Source organism: Meles meles, chromosome 4 (assembly GCF_922984935.1).
Source record: "Meles meles chromosome 4, mMelMel3.1 paternal haplotype, whole genome shotgun sequence".
Classification (NCBI taxonomy): domain Eukaryota; kingdom Metazoa; phylum Chordata; class Mammalia; order Carnivora; family Mustelidae; genus Meles; species Meles meles.
The window spans coordinates 39616643-39629900 of NC_060069.1; the positions used below are offsets into that span (position 1 = coordinate 39616643).

The window sequence follows — 13258 nt, forward strand, 5'->3', positions numbered from 1 at the left end:
TGGGTTACAAGACATTCGACATTTTCTTCTAAAAATTTTTTGTGCAAACCGTAAACTTTATTAATGGAAAATGGAATGGCTTATTAATGGAAATCTTGTCTTAAAAATGGCAGAGAAGGTCACATTTTTTTTTTAAAGTGGATTTACATGGAATTGAGCTGCATCGTGGTGGCAGGATTTGCTTTCATTTCTTAAAAGATTCCACGAGTTCAAGGTTACTCTGGCTTGAGATTCAACTGTGCATCTGCCTGCCTGGAAACTCGGAATTAGTGGGGTTTAGTAGTGGCAGGTGAAGTAGGAGTACAGGTGGGCGTGGGAGGAGGAGTGGGTGTGTGGGACTCAGCTGCCTTGCATCCTTTGCCTATCACACTTAAATCTTCAAGCCATTTGCAGTTGATTTTTGTGTATGATCTGAGTCTGCATCCAACAAAGGACATGGAGGGGAAGGAAGACAGTGAGACCTGCATAGATTTTGGGAAGGGCAGTGATGGGATGGCCATTTAAGTGAAAATTCTTTGCTAAGATCTGTTCCACAAAGAGATGGGCCTCTGCCAACTAAGATAGTAAGTGCTGGATAAATCAGAAACCTAAGCCCCAGGAAGTAACAGATTTAAGCAGATAAACTGGATTTATTCTTAAAGTAATTAAGAAAATGTAAGGTACCTCAAGCAGACAAGCCTTAAAGTCATGTTCATTACTTCAGGAGCTGCAGTCCCTACCAGAGACGCTTTTACTTGGACTTGGGGTCAGTGAAGTGGCAGGGGTGGGACAGGGAAAAGGAAGAAGTTGATTCATTGCCCTAGTGGAGGGAAAACAATACCAGAGGTGCCAGAGAGAGCCAAAGACTAACTGCACATAGGACTAGAATCAAACAATGCTTTTTGATACTGGGTTTTTACTCTCCTACAGTGTAAATAAGCGACTGATAAAAAATAAGAAGGGTGTAAGTTCTCCATTCCCCTTCGATACCTGCTGCCAGCCAACTTCCTGTCAAGGGCTAGCTGGCTCTCTGGGACATCGTGTTTTAAAGCTATCTCTGGCTTTAATAGTTAGTATACAACGTCTCATAGCTAGAAGGAATCACACAGGTGGTCCTCACCTGCTGGGCCCATACAGCAGGAGTGACTAACCAAAAGTCAATGTAAGTAAATGCATTCATTTCCTTTATTTTACATATTTGGCATTAGGACTCTTTGATTCAACTTATTTATATATTAAAACATATAAATCAAGGGCTCCTGGGTGGCTCAGTGGGTTAATCCTCTGCCTTCAGCTCAGGTCATGATCCCAGGGTCCTGGGATTGAGCCCCGCATCGGGCTCTCTGCTCAGCAGGGAGTCTGCTTCCCCCTCTCTCTCTGCCTGCCTCTCTGCCTACTTGTGATCTCTCTCTCTGTCAAATAAATAAATAAATAAAATATTTAAAACAAAATACAAATCAGTATCTCCATATTTACCCTATGAAATCTGAAAAGCTTGCCTTGGATATATGTAGCATGTTGCCTCTAGGTAAACCCAAATAGTTTCATGTGTATAAGTGTATAAAAACCATTGAGAATTATATCCCTATGAAGGATTTTTATCCCAAATTAGTTCAAACAATTTTTAAGCAAGTTGTTTCATTACTCTGTGATTCATTGCTCTTCTGAGGCTAGAAGTAAAAGCACTTTAATTTCTAAGAAAGAAAGGTGCAGTATACATTCAAGGTAGTTCTTAGCATTGTAGATTCCTCTAGGAGTACATGGAAATCATCTGTCCACACTCACCCACAGCCCGATGTCCCCTCTGCTTCCCTCACACCGGCTCCTCCAGCCTCTTCCTGAACACTTTCACACCCTCACTTTGGGAGGCATATATTTCCATTGTTGCATTGTCCTAACAGTTGTAATAGGAAACTTTCCCCATGACTAGTAGGTATAAACCTATGAGGTTTATACCTTGTACAGTTTTGATAGTTAGAAAATTCTTTCTTACTTCACACCAAAATCTGTCTCCCTGGAATATCTGCCTCTCTGTCCAGTCCTATTCTTTGTACCCACCGAGAAAAAACCCAAGACCTCTTTCAGCATCCGGAGAACTCCAATCATGTCCCAACTAAGAGTTTTTTCTCCCAACAAAATATCAGTGTTAGTTCCCACAACTGTTTCCTCCTCATGGCTTCATTTTATTTCCTTTTTTTTTTTAAAGAATTTATTCATTTATTAGAGAGAGAGAAAGAGCATGATTTCAGGGGGAGCAGAGGGAGAAGGACGAGCAGACTCCCCACCAAGCTCAGGGCCTGACAACACAGGGCTCCATTGCATGACCCTGAGAACAGGACCTGAGCAGAAACCAGGGATTGGACGCTTATCCGACTGAGTCACCCAAATGCCCCATCATTTCATTTTCAAGCTTTTATTGTTCTATTTGCCTTCTTTGGACAGAAGCCAGCTTGTCTGGATCCCCTTCTCTAAGACTGAAATATACATACCTGAACACCGTGTGGCATAGCAAGTGTAGGCCAAGGGTAGGCCAAGGACCTCCTGGTCCTTGTTAACAACGCACTGCTTTAGTAGTCACCTGACCCTGTTACTCATATATTGGCTATAACACTATAGACTCCTTCTATCTTTTTTCTTACAATATGAGTATAGTTGCTAAGCCAGTATCAAAACACCTATCTAAATTACTCAAATCAACACTCATTTTTTTATCCGTCAGTTGGACAACCATAGCAAAGAGAGGTCAAAGATAATTGAAGATGACTTGCACAAACTGGTTCCTGATTATTTCAGCTGTGGTTTCTAAGAGGTGCAAGCCCTCCACTTGAAGATACCTTTCTCCTTTCTTCCATGTGCTTCCTTCTCTTGGCCAGATTCTGCCAACTGCCCTGGACCTTTATCGGTGCATTTTCTACCCACATTTAGCTCCTCAACACCTGACCCTGTGTTATCCCCTCTTCTTGAAAACTCCAAGGTGACTCTTGGAAGTACTTGCATATTTGTTGTTGTAGTGTACTATTTCCTTATTCGTTTGTTCCTCTGAACTTTCACTTACCAGATTCTTTCATTTGCTCTTTTAGGTTTGTCAATTCTACTTTATGACCCTGCTCTCTTTTTTTCTGCCTACAGTATCCACTTAAAGATCCTTTTAAGAGTCTTTTATGGGGAATGTCTACTTTGCTCATTAAAGTCTTTGATTTGTGCTGGCTTCTAAAACGTTTTCTTCAGAACTTCCCTAAAAATATGTGACAGTAACTTTATGGTATCTTAAAAGGGGGTACAGACAAGCAGTTTCAGAGCTGGAAGAGAATCAAGTTCTCCAATCACTCACAATCTCAGTCTCTCTGGATGACTAAGAAAAGAGGATGCAGACACAACCTTACTGTTCTCTCTTAGTTCAGAATGTTCAAAAACCCCAGGGAGATAGTGGACTAGACAAAAGGGGTAAGAGTGGACTGGGAACATTAAGATCATCAAATGACACATGCTGAACACATCTAAGTCCCAGCTCTGGCCCAACAGAGAAAGACATACTACTATTCAGGTAAACTCAGTTGTCATTCACTCTGTACTTGGATTGTACAGGAATGCTTTATAGTCTGGACTCTAATGGTGAGACTTTAGCCAAATAAAATCTCTTTTGGCTGCTAAGGAGTCCTTGGAGTGAAAATAACAAAGAAAAGACCATGTCCCCTAACTAGACACATGGCAACAGAGCAGTAAGGTCAGTTCTTTGTTTGAAAACACCCATAGCACAGTATTTTTTCAATGACTGGACTAAGGGTCACACCAAAGTCCATGATAAATGACTTGCTTTTCTTCCAAGTCATTTATTAACCTCAGGATTGTGGAATGCATCACCAAGAGACTAATATTTGCCACTGGAAGGACATAAACCAGAGTTTTCTGGACCACTAAGGGGGAGGGTAGAAAGGAAGTAGATTTATCCTTGCCTTTGCTATTCTCCCAAATATGGCCACCTCACAACCCTGAATAACAGATGGATAGAGAGTCTTTGACCAAACATATGAGAAAGCTGAGCCACGCTATGATTAAAGCCCCCTGACTCCAAGAGTAGCCAAAGTCACAACTGACAGCTGGGCTATGAGTGAGGCATAAAATGACCTACAAATTTATTTTAAATCAACATACTGGTGTGTGCACAGACAAATTAGTGTGGTCTCCTTTTAAGGAAAGCCCCTTGAAAGGCTTTCCACTTATTGCATGTTGGTTCTATTGCTCCAAAGATTTGGGGGGGATTTGGGTGCAGGAAAACGCACTTGCACACAAATGACAATCATTTATATTTACAGGTTAGAAATAGCTGCTAATATTTTGCTATATTTGCTTTCAACATTTTTCTTTAAGAAATCTGTTTCTATTGTGTCTCATTAAAGCAAAACATGACTTATTATAAAGATTTCAAGTAATGCAGACAAGAAAAAAATTGAAGGCTTTTTAAACACCTCAAGGTCCATCATTAATATTTTGGTGTAAATTCCAGGAATTTCTCTATATATGCCATTCTTTTGAACTTCATCAGTTTGTCAATTGACAAAGTTTCCACCTTTGAGAAAGTTTTTTATTTCATTTTTGAAAATAGGTCAAAGTTGCCAGGAGCCAGCTAAGTCTGGTGAATAAAGTAATGATTTACCGGAGTGACAAGATTTTGGTGCCAAGTCAGGTGTAATTGGTTTTCTTGGACAGAAAGGCACCCGTGTCAGAAGTGCTCTGAACTCCCAAGAGCTATCCTCTGAGGGGCTGTCTCTGTAGGATGTGTACATTGGGTGTCAGAAGCCTTGGGAACCATAAGCTCTGGAACCAAGCCAGGACTGAGTCCTATGTAAACGATGGACCTCGATCCTTACCCATGAGGAGCCTCTGTTTGCTCATCTTTAATGGGATGTTCATAATATCCACTTTTCATGAGCAGTTATGAGAATCTAATTCAATCATGGACATGAAAACACTTTCGCAAACTGTCCAGCCCTGTACAAATGTAAGGCACTATTATTTAAGTATGTGTGTCAAATTAATCTTGTTTCTTGATGGGCACACCTCGTACACACACAGTCTCCACGGACGGCCACATCATCAAAACATAAGTGGGTAGAACTATTCTCTTCCCTTTTAGTTCCCTTCAACTGGAGGTTTATCCCTTCAAGGCTGCCTTGCCCTTGACCTCATGATCATTTTACCTGATTTTTCCAGTACCTGAGCATAGGCAAGGGAAATCAGAGAAGAACTGGTGAGACATTGTTTAAATCACCACCACTGGCATTTCTAGCTTTCAGAAGCCTGGGGGAAAGTGAATGGTAAATGATCTCAGTCTGGGATGCCTGTTTTGAAATTTTAAAAGGATCTGGTCAATTTATCATTTACCTGAAAGATTTTTTTGACATTATCTCTCACAGAACAAGGGAATCTGAGAACAGTTAGGAGTTCCCATGATGCATTAAAAAGGGCAAGAAACTAAAAACTATAGTTATCACATCCTCAAAAATGGGCATAATAACTGTACCATCTTAATAGTTGGCTGAGAGGACTAAATTTTTTAAAGATTCTATTTATTTATTTGAGAGAGAGAGAGATCACAAGTAGGCAGAGCAGCAGGCAGAGAGAAGGGAGGGAAGCAAGCTCCCCACTGAGCAGAGAGCCCGATGCAGGGCTCTATCCCAGAACCCTGAGATCATGACCTGAGCAGAAGACAGGGGCTTAACCCACTGAGCCATCCAGGCACCCCGGAGGACTAAATTTTAGGCACTATTTATGTAACCAGTACAGTCTGGCTACAATGTTAGCTAGTATTTTTGGTGTTATTATTAATACAAATATTTGAATTTATAGACTCTTAAGTTATAAAGACGTCAGGACACGCTATCAGCAAATTTTGGCACGTAAAAGAATACCTCAGCAATAATGAGCTAATGTTACTTATATATACAGATTTAATTTCACCATTTGGATTGTTTTACAATTTGTATTTTATTCATTCAACATGTATTTATTGAGTATTTACTATATATAAGGCATTGTGCCATCCATTGGAGATACAACAGTGAACCAAAGAGACATCACTCTCATCCCCATGGAGCTTACGATGAAGGCAACAAATAATTATGCGTACAAGCGGTGCCTTCCTGGAGCTGGAGTGGGAACTGGTTCAAAGCCTGGGTCAGGGCTAGGCCAGCAATGAAGGTTAGAGTGGCAAACCCACCAGTTCAAGGTTAGAGGGATGAAGAGGTACCATCTATGATACCAGTTTGATGAGCATTTAGTGGATGATTCAGACATGTGAGCTCTATTATAGAATACCAAATACTATGAACTCAATGTTGTTTAAATTCTTGTGATTTAGACAAGAGGAGCTCCTCCCTTAAAGACTTGGTTTATTTAGAGTGTGAGGCCTTTGTACAGCCTCCCTAGGAATCTACTTGCCTTTCTGATCCCATTCTGTTTCTCTCCATCTCAACGTTGTGCACATAACGTAAAATATTCAGAATTCTGTGAGAAGTTTCAGTCCAGTATTGCCATACTGCTCTGTCTGCATGTACACATGTGTATACACACATTGGGTCAACCATGATGAGCATGTGTTGAGGTTGGGGCGTGAGGAATAGCTACATCTAGGTATATTAACCTGCAAAGCAACAAGCATCTCCAAGCTTGCTATGAAGTTAAAGAATAAGCTAAACTAATCTAGAGTGATAGAAATCAGAATAGAATTTGAGGGTGTAATTGGGAGAAGGCATGAGGGAGTCTTCTGGTATGCTGGGAATATTCTATGTCTTGATCTAGGTGGTGTTTATATGGATGTTGTACCTTTGTAAAAATTCACCAAGTTGTAGTTTTATAATTTGTGAACTTCATTAAGTTATGCTCAATAAAAATGTTTTTATTAGAGAGAGAAATAGAAGAGATACCTGAACCCAAAGCACATAAGAAAAAAGGATGGTCCATCCTAGTAACAATCCAAAGGAGTAGCAGTGTGTCTCCTCTCAGAGCTTGCTGGCATCTGACATCTCCTTCCTACCCTGCTTCCAGTCTCAATCCCCAGCCAATGTTAATGCTACCCAGCCACATATAGAAAGGTTGGCAATTTATGCCATTAAGCCAGGTCCAGTGAAGTGTCGGACAGTAATGATTATTTCCAATTATCAGGCACTCAGCGAGACACAAACTGAAAATTTCTAGACAAATCCAAAGCAGCATCCCTGTTAGTCATCATCAGTATCCCTGATGATCACAGTTAAATACAAATAAACAGAACAATCATAGAATACCAAGGATTTACAGCACTATTAACTTGAAATCCAGGAGAAGAAAAACAATAAGAACAAGAAAATTACCAGAATGAAATTATATTTGTCTTGCCTTTCAACTTTATTTACTGTGTCCTTTTCTTGAAGATTCTACAATTCACATTAGACTATTGAAGGCACTGATAAGCCCTATAATCAACAGACATGTTTACTCTTATTTTACACAGTGTTTCCTTACATATTTGATCAAGAACATTTTGGGAATCTAAGGTTATCATTTATTTTTTTCCCCTCATTTTCTTCCTTAGAGAATCATCAAAGCTCACCATTCCAGCTGCCATCTTGGCGCTATAAAGTCTCTCTTGTCTTAGCTCCATCCCTAGCCTCTCCCTACAGCTTTAGGACATCTCAACCCATAGCAAATTTTCACCTAGATGGTCTACATGGTACAGAATGGGGATCTAAAAGGAGTTCAGAGGGAACTCTGAATTCATTAACCTTTCATTCAATGAATATGAAGAATGAAGCTGGTGGTATGGAAAAGGCTCTATTTCTGCAGTTTTTATTAAGCCACCTTGAGAACTGAACCCCGAACTCAGTGAATCTTAATGAACAACTATGGCAAATATAAAATACCTTTTACTCACCTCTGCCTTATCTGTCATTTAACTCCCATCTTCTCCCACTTCCTTTTAGATCCATGAAGCTAGCACATTCCCCATACCAACACCTGAATCCACGGCGATTCAGACCCCTCCTTCCTGCCACAGACACATTAGCTGAGAATTCTACCAGAAAGGGAGAATGGGGCTGGCTACCTTCTTCTAGGACTGAAGTGGGGTTGGGCTTTCTCTGAGAAAGCCTCTAAAAGACAACATCATTATTTCAGAACAGATTCTCAGAGTGAGGTAATGGAGGCCCTTGGGAGGATCCATGCCCAGCTGGAGGTAAAGACAATTCACTTTGTCTAGACCCTTGGTTTTCTCATTTGCTAAGTGATTCCCAAAGTTCCCACCAGCGCTGATAGTCCACGTACCCAGGGTGTGTGCATAAGGTGCCTGGCAGGTTGCCCGCACCACTTGCCCATGAGAGGCTCAGGAAGCAAGGAGGATGTCTGTTGAGCAAATTACTGTATCATTTCTTAAAGCAAACAAAAACAAAACTGTTTTTCTATTGGCATCTAAATGACTCTCTGGCCGGGTTAATGTGACCACTTCAAAGTAGCAAGTCCTTCCTGAAATGTACATACCTATGAGGGACACCAGCAGTCTGGGGAAGGAGTGGATTAGAATAGTCCAGTGGAAGAACACTGAATCGGGAATCTGGAATCTGGTTCCAGCTGAAGCTTTGCCAGTTACCACCTGTGTGATATTGGGCAAATCACTTAAACCCCCTCAGTCTCGGGTAATCTTGTGGCTCTGGTTGTTTGTTTGTTTTCAGCATTATGGGCCTAACGCTAGGAATCACTTCCCTGTCTAGCTCACAGAGATGTTAATAATGCTCCATTTTTTCTTTCTATGTCTATGCATATTTTTAAAACCAGTTAGTTTCACTGTATATGCTGTTCTGTAAATTTGATTTTAATTTATTTAACAACATATTATGAAAATTGTAACATGCCTTTAGGTGATTTTATTACCTGTTTTTAAGGACTGCACAGTCTTCTGAGATTGTACCATCTTGGCATGCCAGTCCTCACTTGTGGGACATGGAGTTCCATTTTTGCTATTAGAAATAAATAGTATTGGGAGCTAGTACTCGCACCTGGAATCGGGTCGCAACCTCAGCCTCGCCTGCCGCCTGCCACTGCCTCTGGACCATGGACCCCCGTAAAGTGAGCGAGCTTCAGGCTTTCGTGAAAATGTGTAAGCAGGATCCGAGCGTTCTGCACACCAAGGAAATGCGTTTCCTGCGGGAGTGGGTGGAGAGCATGGGGGGTAAAATACCACCTGCCACTCATAAAACTAAATCAGAAGACAGTATCAAGGAAGAAAAACAAGATAATAAGAAGGCGGAGGAAAACATAAAGGCAGATGAACCATCAAGTGAGGAAAGTGATCTAGAAATTGACAATGAAGGTATGATTGAACCAGATACTGATGCTCCTCAAGAAATGGGAGATGAAAATGTAGAGATAACCGAGGAAATGATGGATCAGGCAAATGATAAAAAAGTGGCTGCCATTGATGCCCTAAATGATGGTGAACTACAGAAAGCCATTGACTTGTTCACAGATGCCATCAAACTAAATCCTCGCTTGGCCATTCTGTATGCCAAGAGAGCCAGTGTCTTCATCAAATTACAGAAGCCAAATGCTGCCATTCGAGACTGTGACAGAGCTATTGAAATAAATCCTGATTCAGCCCAACCTTATAAGTGGCGTGGGAAAGCACATAGACTTCTGGGCCATTGGGAAGAAGCAGCACATGATCTTGCCCTTGCTTGTAAACTGGATTATGATGAAGATGCTAGTGCAATGCTGAAAGAAGTTCAACCGAGAGCCCAGAAAATTGCTGAACATCGGAGAAAATATGAGCGAAAACGTGAAGAGCGAGAGATCAAAGAAAGAATAGAAAGGGTTAAGAAGGCTCGGGAAGAACATGAGAGAGCCCAGAGGGAGGAAGAAGCCAGACGACAATCAGGAGCTCAGTATGGCTCTTTCCCAGGTGGCTTTCCTGGGGGAATGCCTGGTAATTTTCCTGGAGGGATGCCTGGAATGGCAGAGGGGATGCCTGGAATGGCAGGAATGCCTGGGCTCAATGAAATTCTTAGTGATCCGGAAGTTCTTGCAGCCATGCAGGATCCAGAAGTTATGGTGGCCTTCCAGGATGTGGCCCAGAACCCAGTGAATATGTCAAAATATCAGAGCAACCCAAAGGTTATGAATCTCATCAGTAAACTGTCAGCCAAATTTGGAGGTCAAGCATAATGCCCTTCTGACAAATAAAGCCCTCGCTGAAGGAAAAGCAGCTTCGATCACCTAATGGATGTCGCAATAATACAAACCAGTGTACCTCCGTACCATCAGCTGAGCTGATGTGAAGAGAATCCCTACGCCTCTGCTCCCCCATGCAACTGAAACATTCTACAATGGTTTGCCATTAGGGTATTCATTCAGATAATGTTTCCTACTAGGAACTACAAACTTGAAACACTTTTTAAACCTTAAAAATATTTAAAAACATATTAAAAGGGAGTGTTAGTCCCTACATTTTTCTTTACTAATCATTTCAGTTTTCTTCCTTTGGATTAATTGGGCAAGGAAGATATTCAGTGTGGAAGATTCATTGCTCAGTTATAACGAGTGAAATAAAGGTTTATTAGCGGGAGGCAAATAATATATTAAAATAGATGAAGTTTGAGTTGGAGATATAGTTTCTGAGGCATTTTGACTTGTCTTTTTAAATGCTTTATTTTTTAAACACAATTTATTTTGATAGAACCATTGGGACCACCAGTATTGCGGTCGGACCTGGGTAGGGACCGGAAGTGCTTGGCAGGGCAGCAGCAACCTTATTCCTTTTATATAGTGTGCACCCTTGTGCAGATGCATTTAAATCTTACACTGTGGTGAAGGGATGATTTTCTTGATGCTGCAGTAGACTTGGATTACTTAGCTGTGTTCTTGTCTGATATAGAAAATAAATGTTTTGCATTATTTCCAAAAAAAAAAAAAAAGAAAGAAAGAAATAGTATTAGGATGCCTGCGTGGCTCAATCAGTTGAGCGTCTGCCTTTGGCTCAAGTCATGATCCCAGTGTCCTGGGATTGAGTCCCACATTGGGCTCCTCACTCAGTGGGGAGGGAGGGAGGGGTGAATTGAGGAGAGGAAGGGAGGAAGAAGGAAAGAAAAAAAAAGGAATAGTGTTGCCAAGTGCACAGTAAAGGAAAGAAGCTGATCTTCTCAAATCGAGATCGGATCTCTCATGGGCTACTACACAGACTCATCTATCTCTGACTGGAATTGAGATCCCAAGGACAGAAAGGACTGAAGGACTGGTCACTTAGAGGAGAGGAAGAGGTTCAGGAGAACAGGGCAGGAGATGTATGCCATCTGTTTACTGGGAAATGAGGTACCAGACACCTGTATGTCTGTTAGAAAAACCCTATGAGATAAGGGTTGTCCCCCATTATCTAGGGGCATTAGCTAGGCCGCCCTAGCAAGAGTGAACTGAATGCGCGCTCCTGGCTACCAGCGTTAGAGCGGAAGCTAAGAGGGGACCAGAACTACCTGCTCCTGTGTCTTCACCCTCTCTACTCCCCAGCAGGTATCCTCCCTTCCCTCCCCCGTCTACATGTTCCATCTCCCAATGCCCTACTCCTCTCTGGTATACCCCCCAGATACCCACTGACTTATCCTATCTGGAATTCCCAATCACATACTTAGCATTTTATTATAAATGATCTAACTTTCAGATCCTTTGGGTTACCACAGTTGATTAACACAGCCTTGCCTGTGTATAATAAAGGGCCTACAAGATAGAAAAACACCTGCTTTTCTGAAAGTATTGTTAAAATTTAATAATCCCACCCCTGGGGATAAAAATACATGTTTATAAAAAATAAATAAATAAATTTTTTAAAAATTAATAATCCCACAATACAGTGAAGATAATCTATGCCAAATGTTTGTTTTATTGTGAACAGTCTTAAATTTAAAATATACACCTTAAATCTGCTAAACATTTTTTGCCAGCCTCTCTATTTCTCTCTCCCAGTTCCATCCCACCCTCAAAATCAGGATGCACACTAGAACCAAAATTTCCTACTTCCCTACTGGAGTGCGTTTTTAAGGTTTGTTTGCATTTCGGCTTCCATTCCTTACCGAAGCAATGAAGTGTCAGAATGAACATTCACATTCTATTCCTGCACTGCCGAAGTCTGGCCATGTGCCTTTGGCAATTTGTCTCCCCTCCCTGAGCCTCAGTTAACCGGTTTGCAAATGACAGATTCAGACTAAACATAGACATGCCGCCTGGATTTTACTGGATCCGATTATGTATTCATTTTGCTCAGAGTGTGTCTCTGGTCTTAAATTATCAGTAACTCCTAAAGGAGCCTAAGGCCCTGGGAGGCGATCCCCAAACTGGCCTTGGCCCGTAGGGGCGGCCGTTGAGTGAGTCCCCTGCCAGGAGCAGAGAGTGCAAAGGCAGTGTCACCTCTCGCCTCGGGTCCTGCGCGCAAGGCCATAGAGAGCCTCTCCCCCATCTCCACGCATTACAAGTCAAAACAACCTCACTTCCTTGCTGACGCCACGGCCAGGCTGAGGCTGGAAATCGATCTGCGATCTTTCTGCTCCAGCACAGCCGGGCCCCTGGCCCATGCGGGCGCTTGGAGGCGCGGGCGAAACGGCGGGGAGCTGCGCCGGAGCGACCGGCTGGGGCTGCTGATGGCGGAGAAAGGAGCCGGCTTCCTCGAGGGGCAGCCTCTCCTGCCCACTATCCCCCCCAACCAGGATAGTTGCTGAGCCCGGGGGGCTGGGCGAAGGGAGGAGGGAGACCCTCTCACCCGTGGAAGGCGAGGGGGAGGGGACAGGTAGAGTGGCCAGCCCTCTGCTGAGGCTCCGCCCGCCGGACTCACCAAATCGGTGCTGTCCCACTCAATCAGGGGGAGTGGCAGAGCAGAGACTAGAACCAGGGTCTCCTGAGCCCTTCTAGTTCTCTGTCACCCTGTTGAAAAAGCCAAAGGGCTTTTTCTTGGTTCTCCACAACCATGCTTCCAAGTTGTTGCACTGACCTATCATCAGACTGATACATAAGGCATCAGAGATATGCGCAGTTGAAACCTGAAACCCATCTCTCCCTTTGGGATCTACAGCGGACCTTCCTTGCTTGTTCTACTTGCCATCAGCTCAGAACTTCTGCAGCTTTCTCATTGTCATCCTCTGGCCTTTGTCACCCTGGGAGACACGAGAAAACGTCCTGATCATGATCCCACTGTAAGAGTGTGCCACACAGCTAATATCCACCCTGTGGACAGGATGCTAATTGCATCTCTAACCCAGCTGCTGGGTGGCAA

General features: G+C 42.5%; 2 protein-coding genes across 3 annotated transcripts in view; both read left to right on the top strand.

The window, feature by feature from the left end:
• The window catches only part of CASR (calcium sensing receptor), an 85596-nt gene that overhangs the window by 22233 nt on the left and 50105 nt on the right, over positions 1-13258 (top strand). The gene's annotated exons all lie outside the window — the stretch shown is intronic.
• On the top strand, positions 9061-10182 carry LOC123940903 (hsc70-interacting protein-like). Its single transcript, XM_046003882.1, has one exon. The coding sequence runs from the start codon at positions 9061-9063 to the stop codon at positions 10168-10170; it is 1110 nt and encodes a 369-aa protein (XP_045859838.1). The 3' UTR covers positions 10171-10182.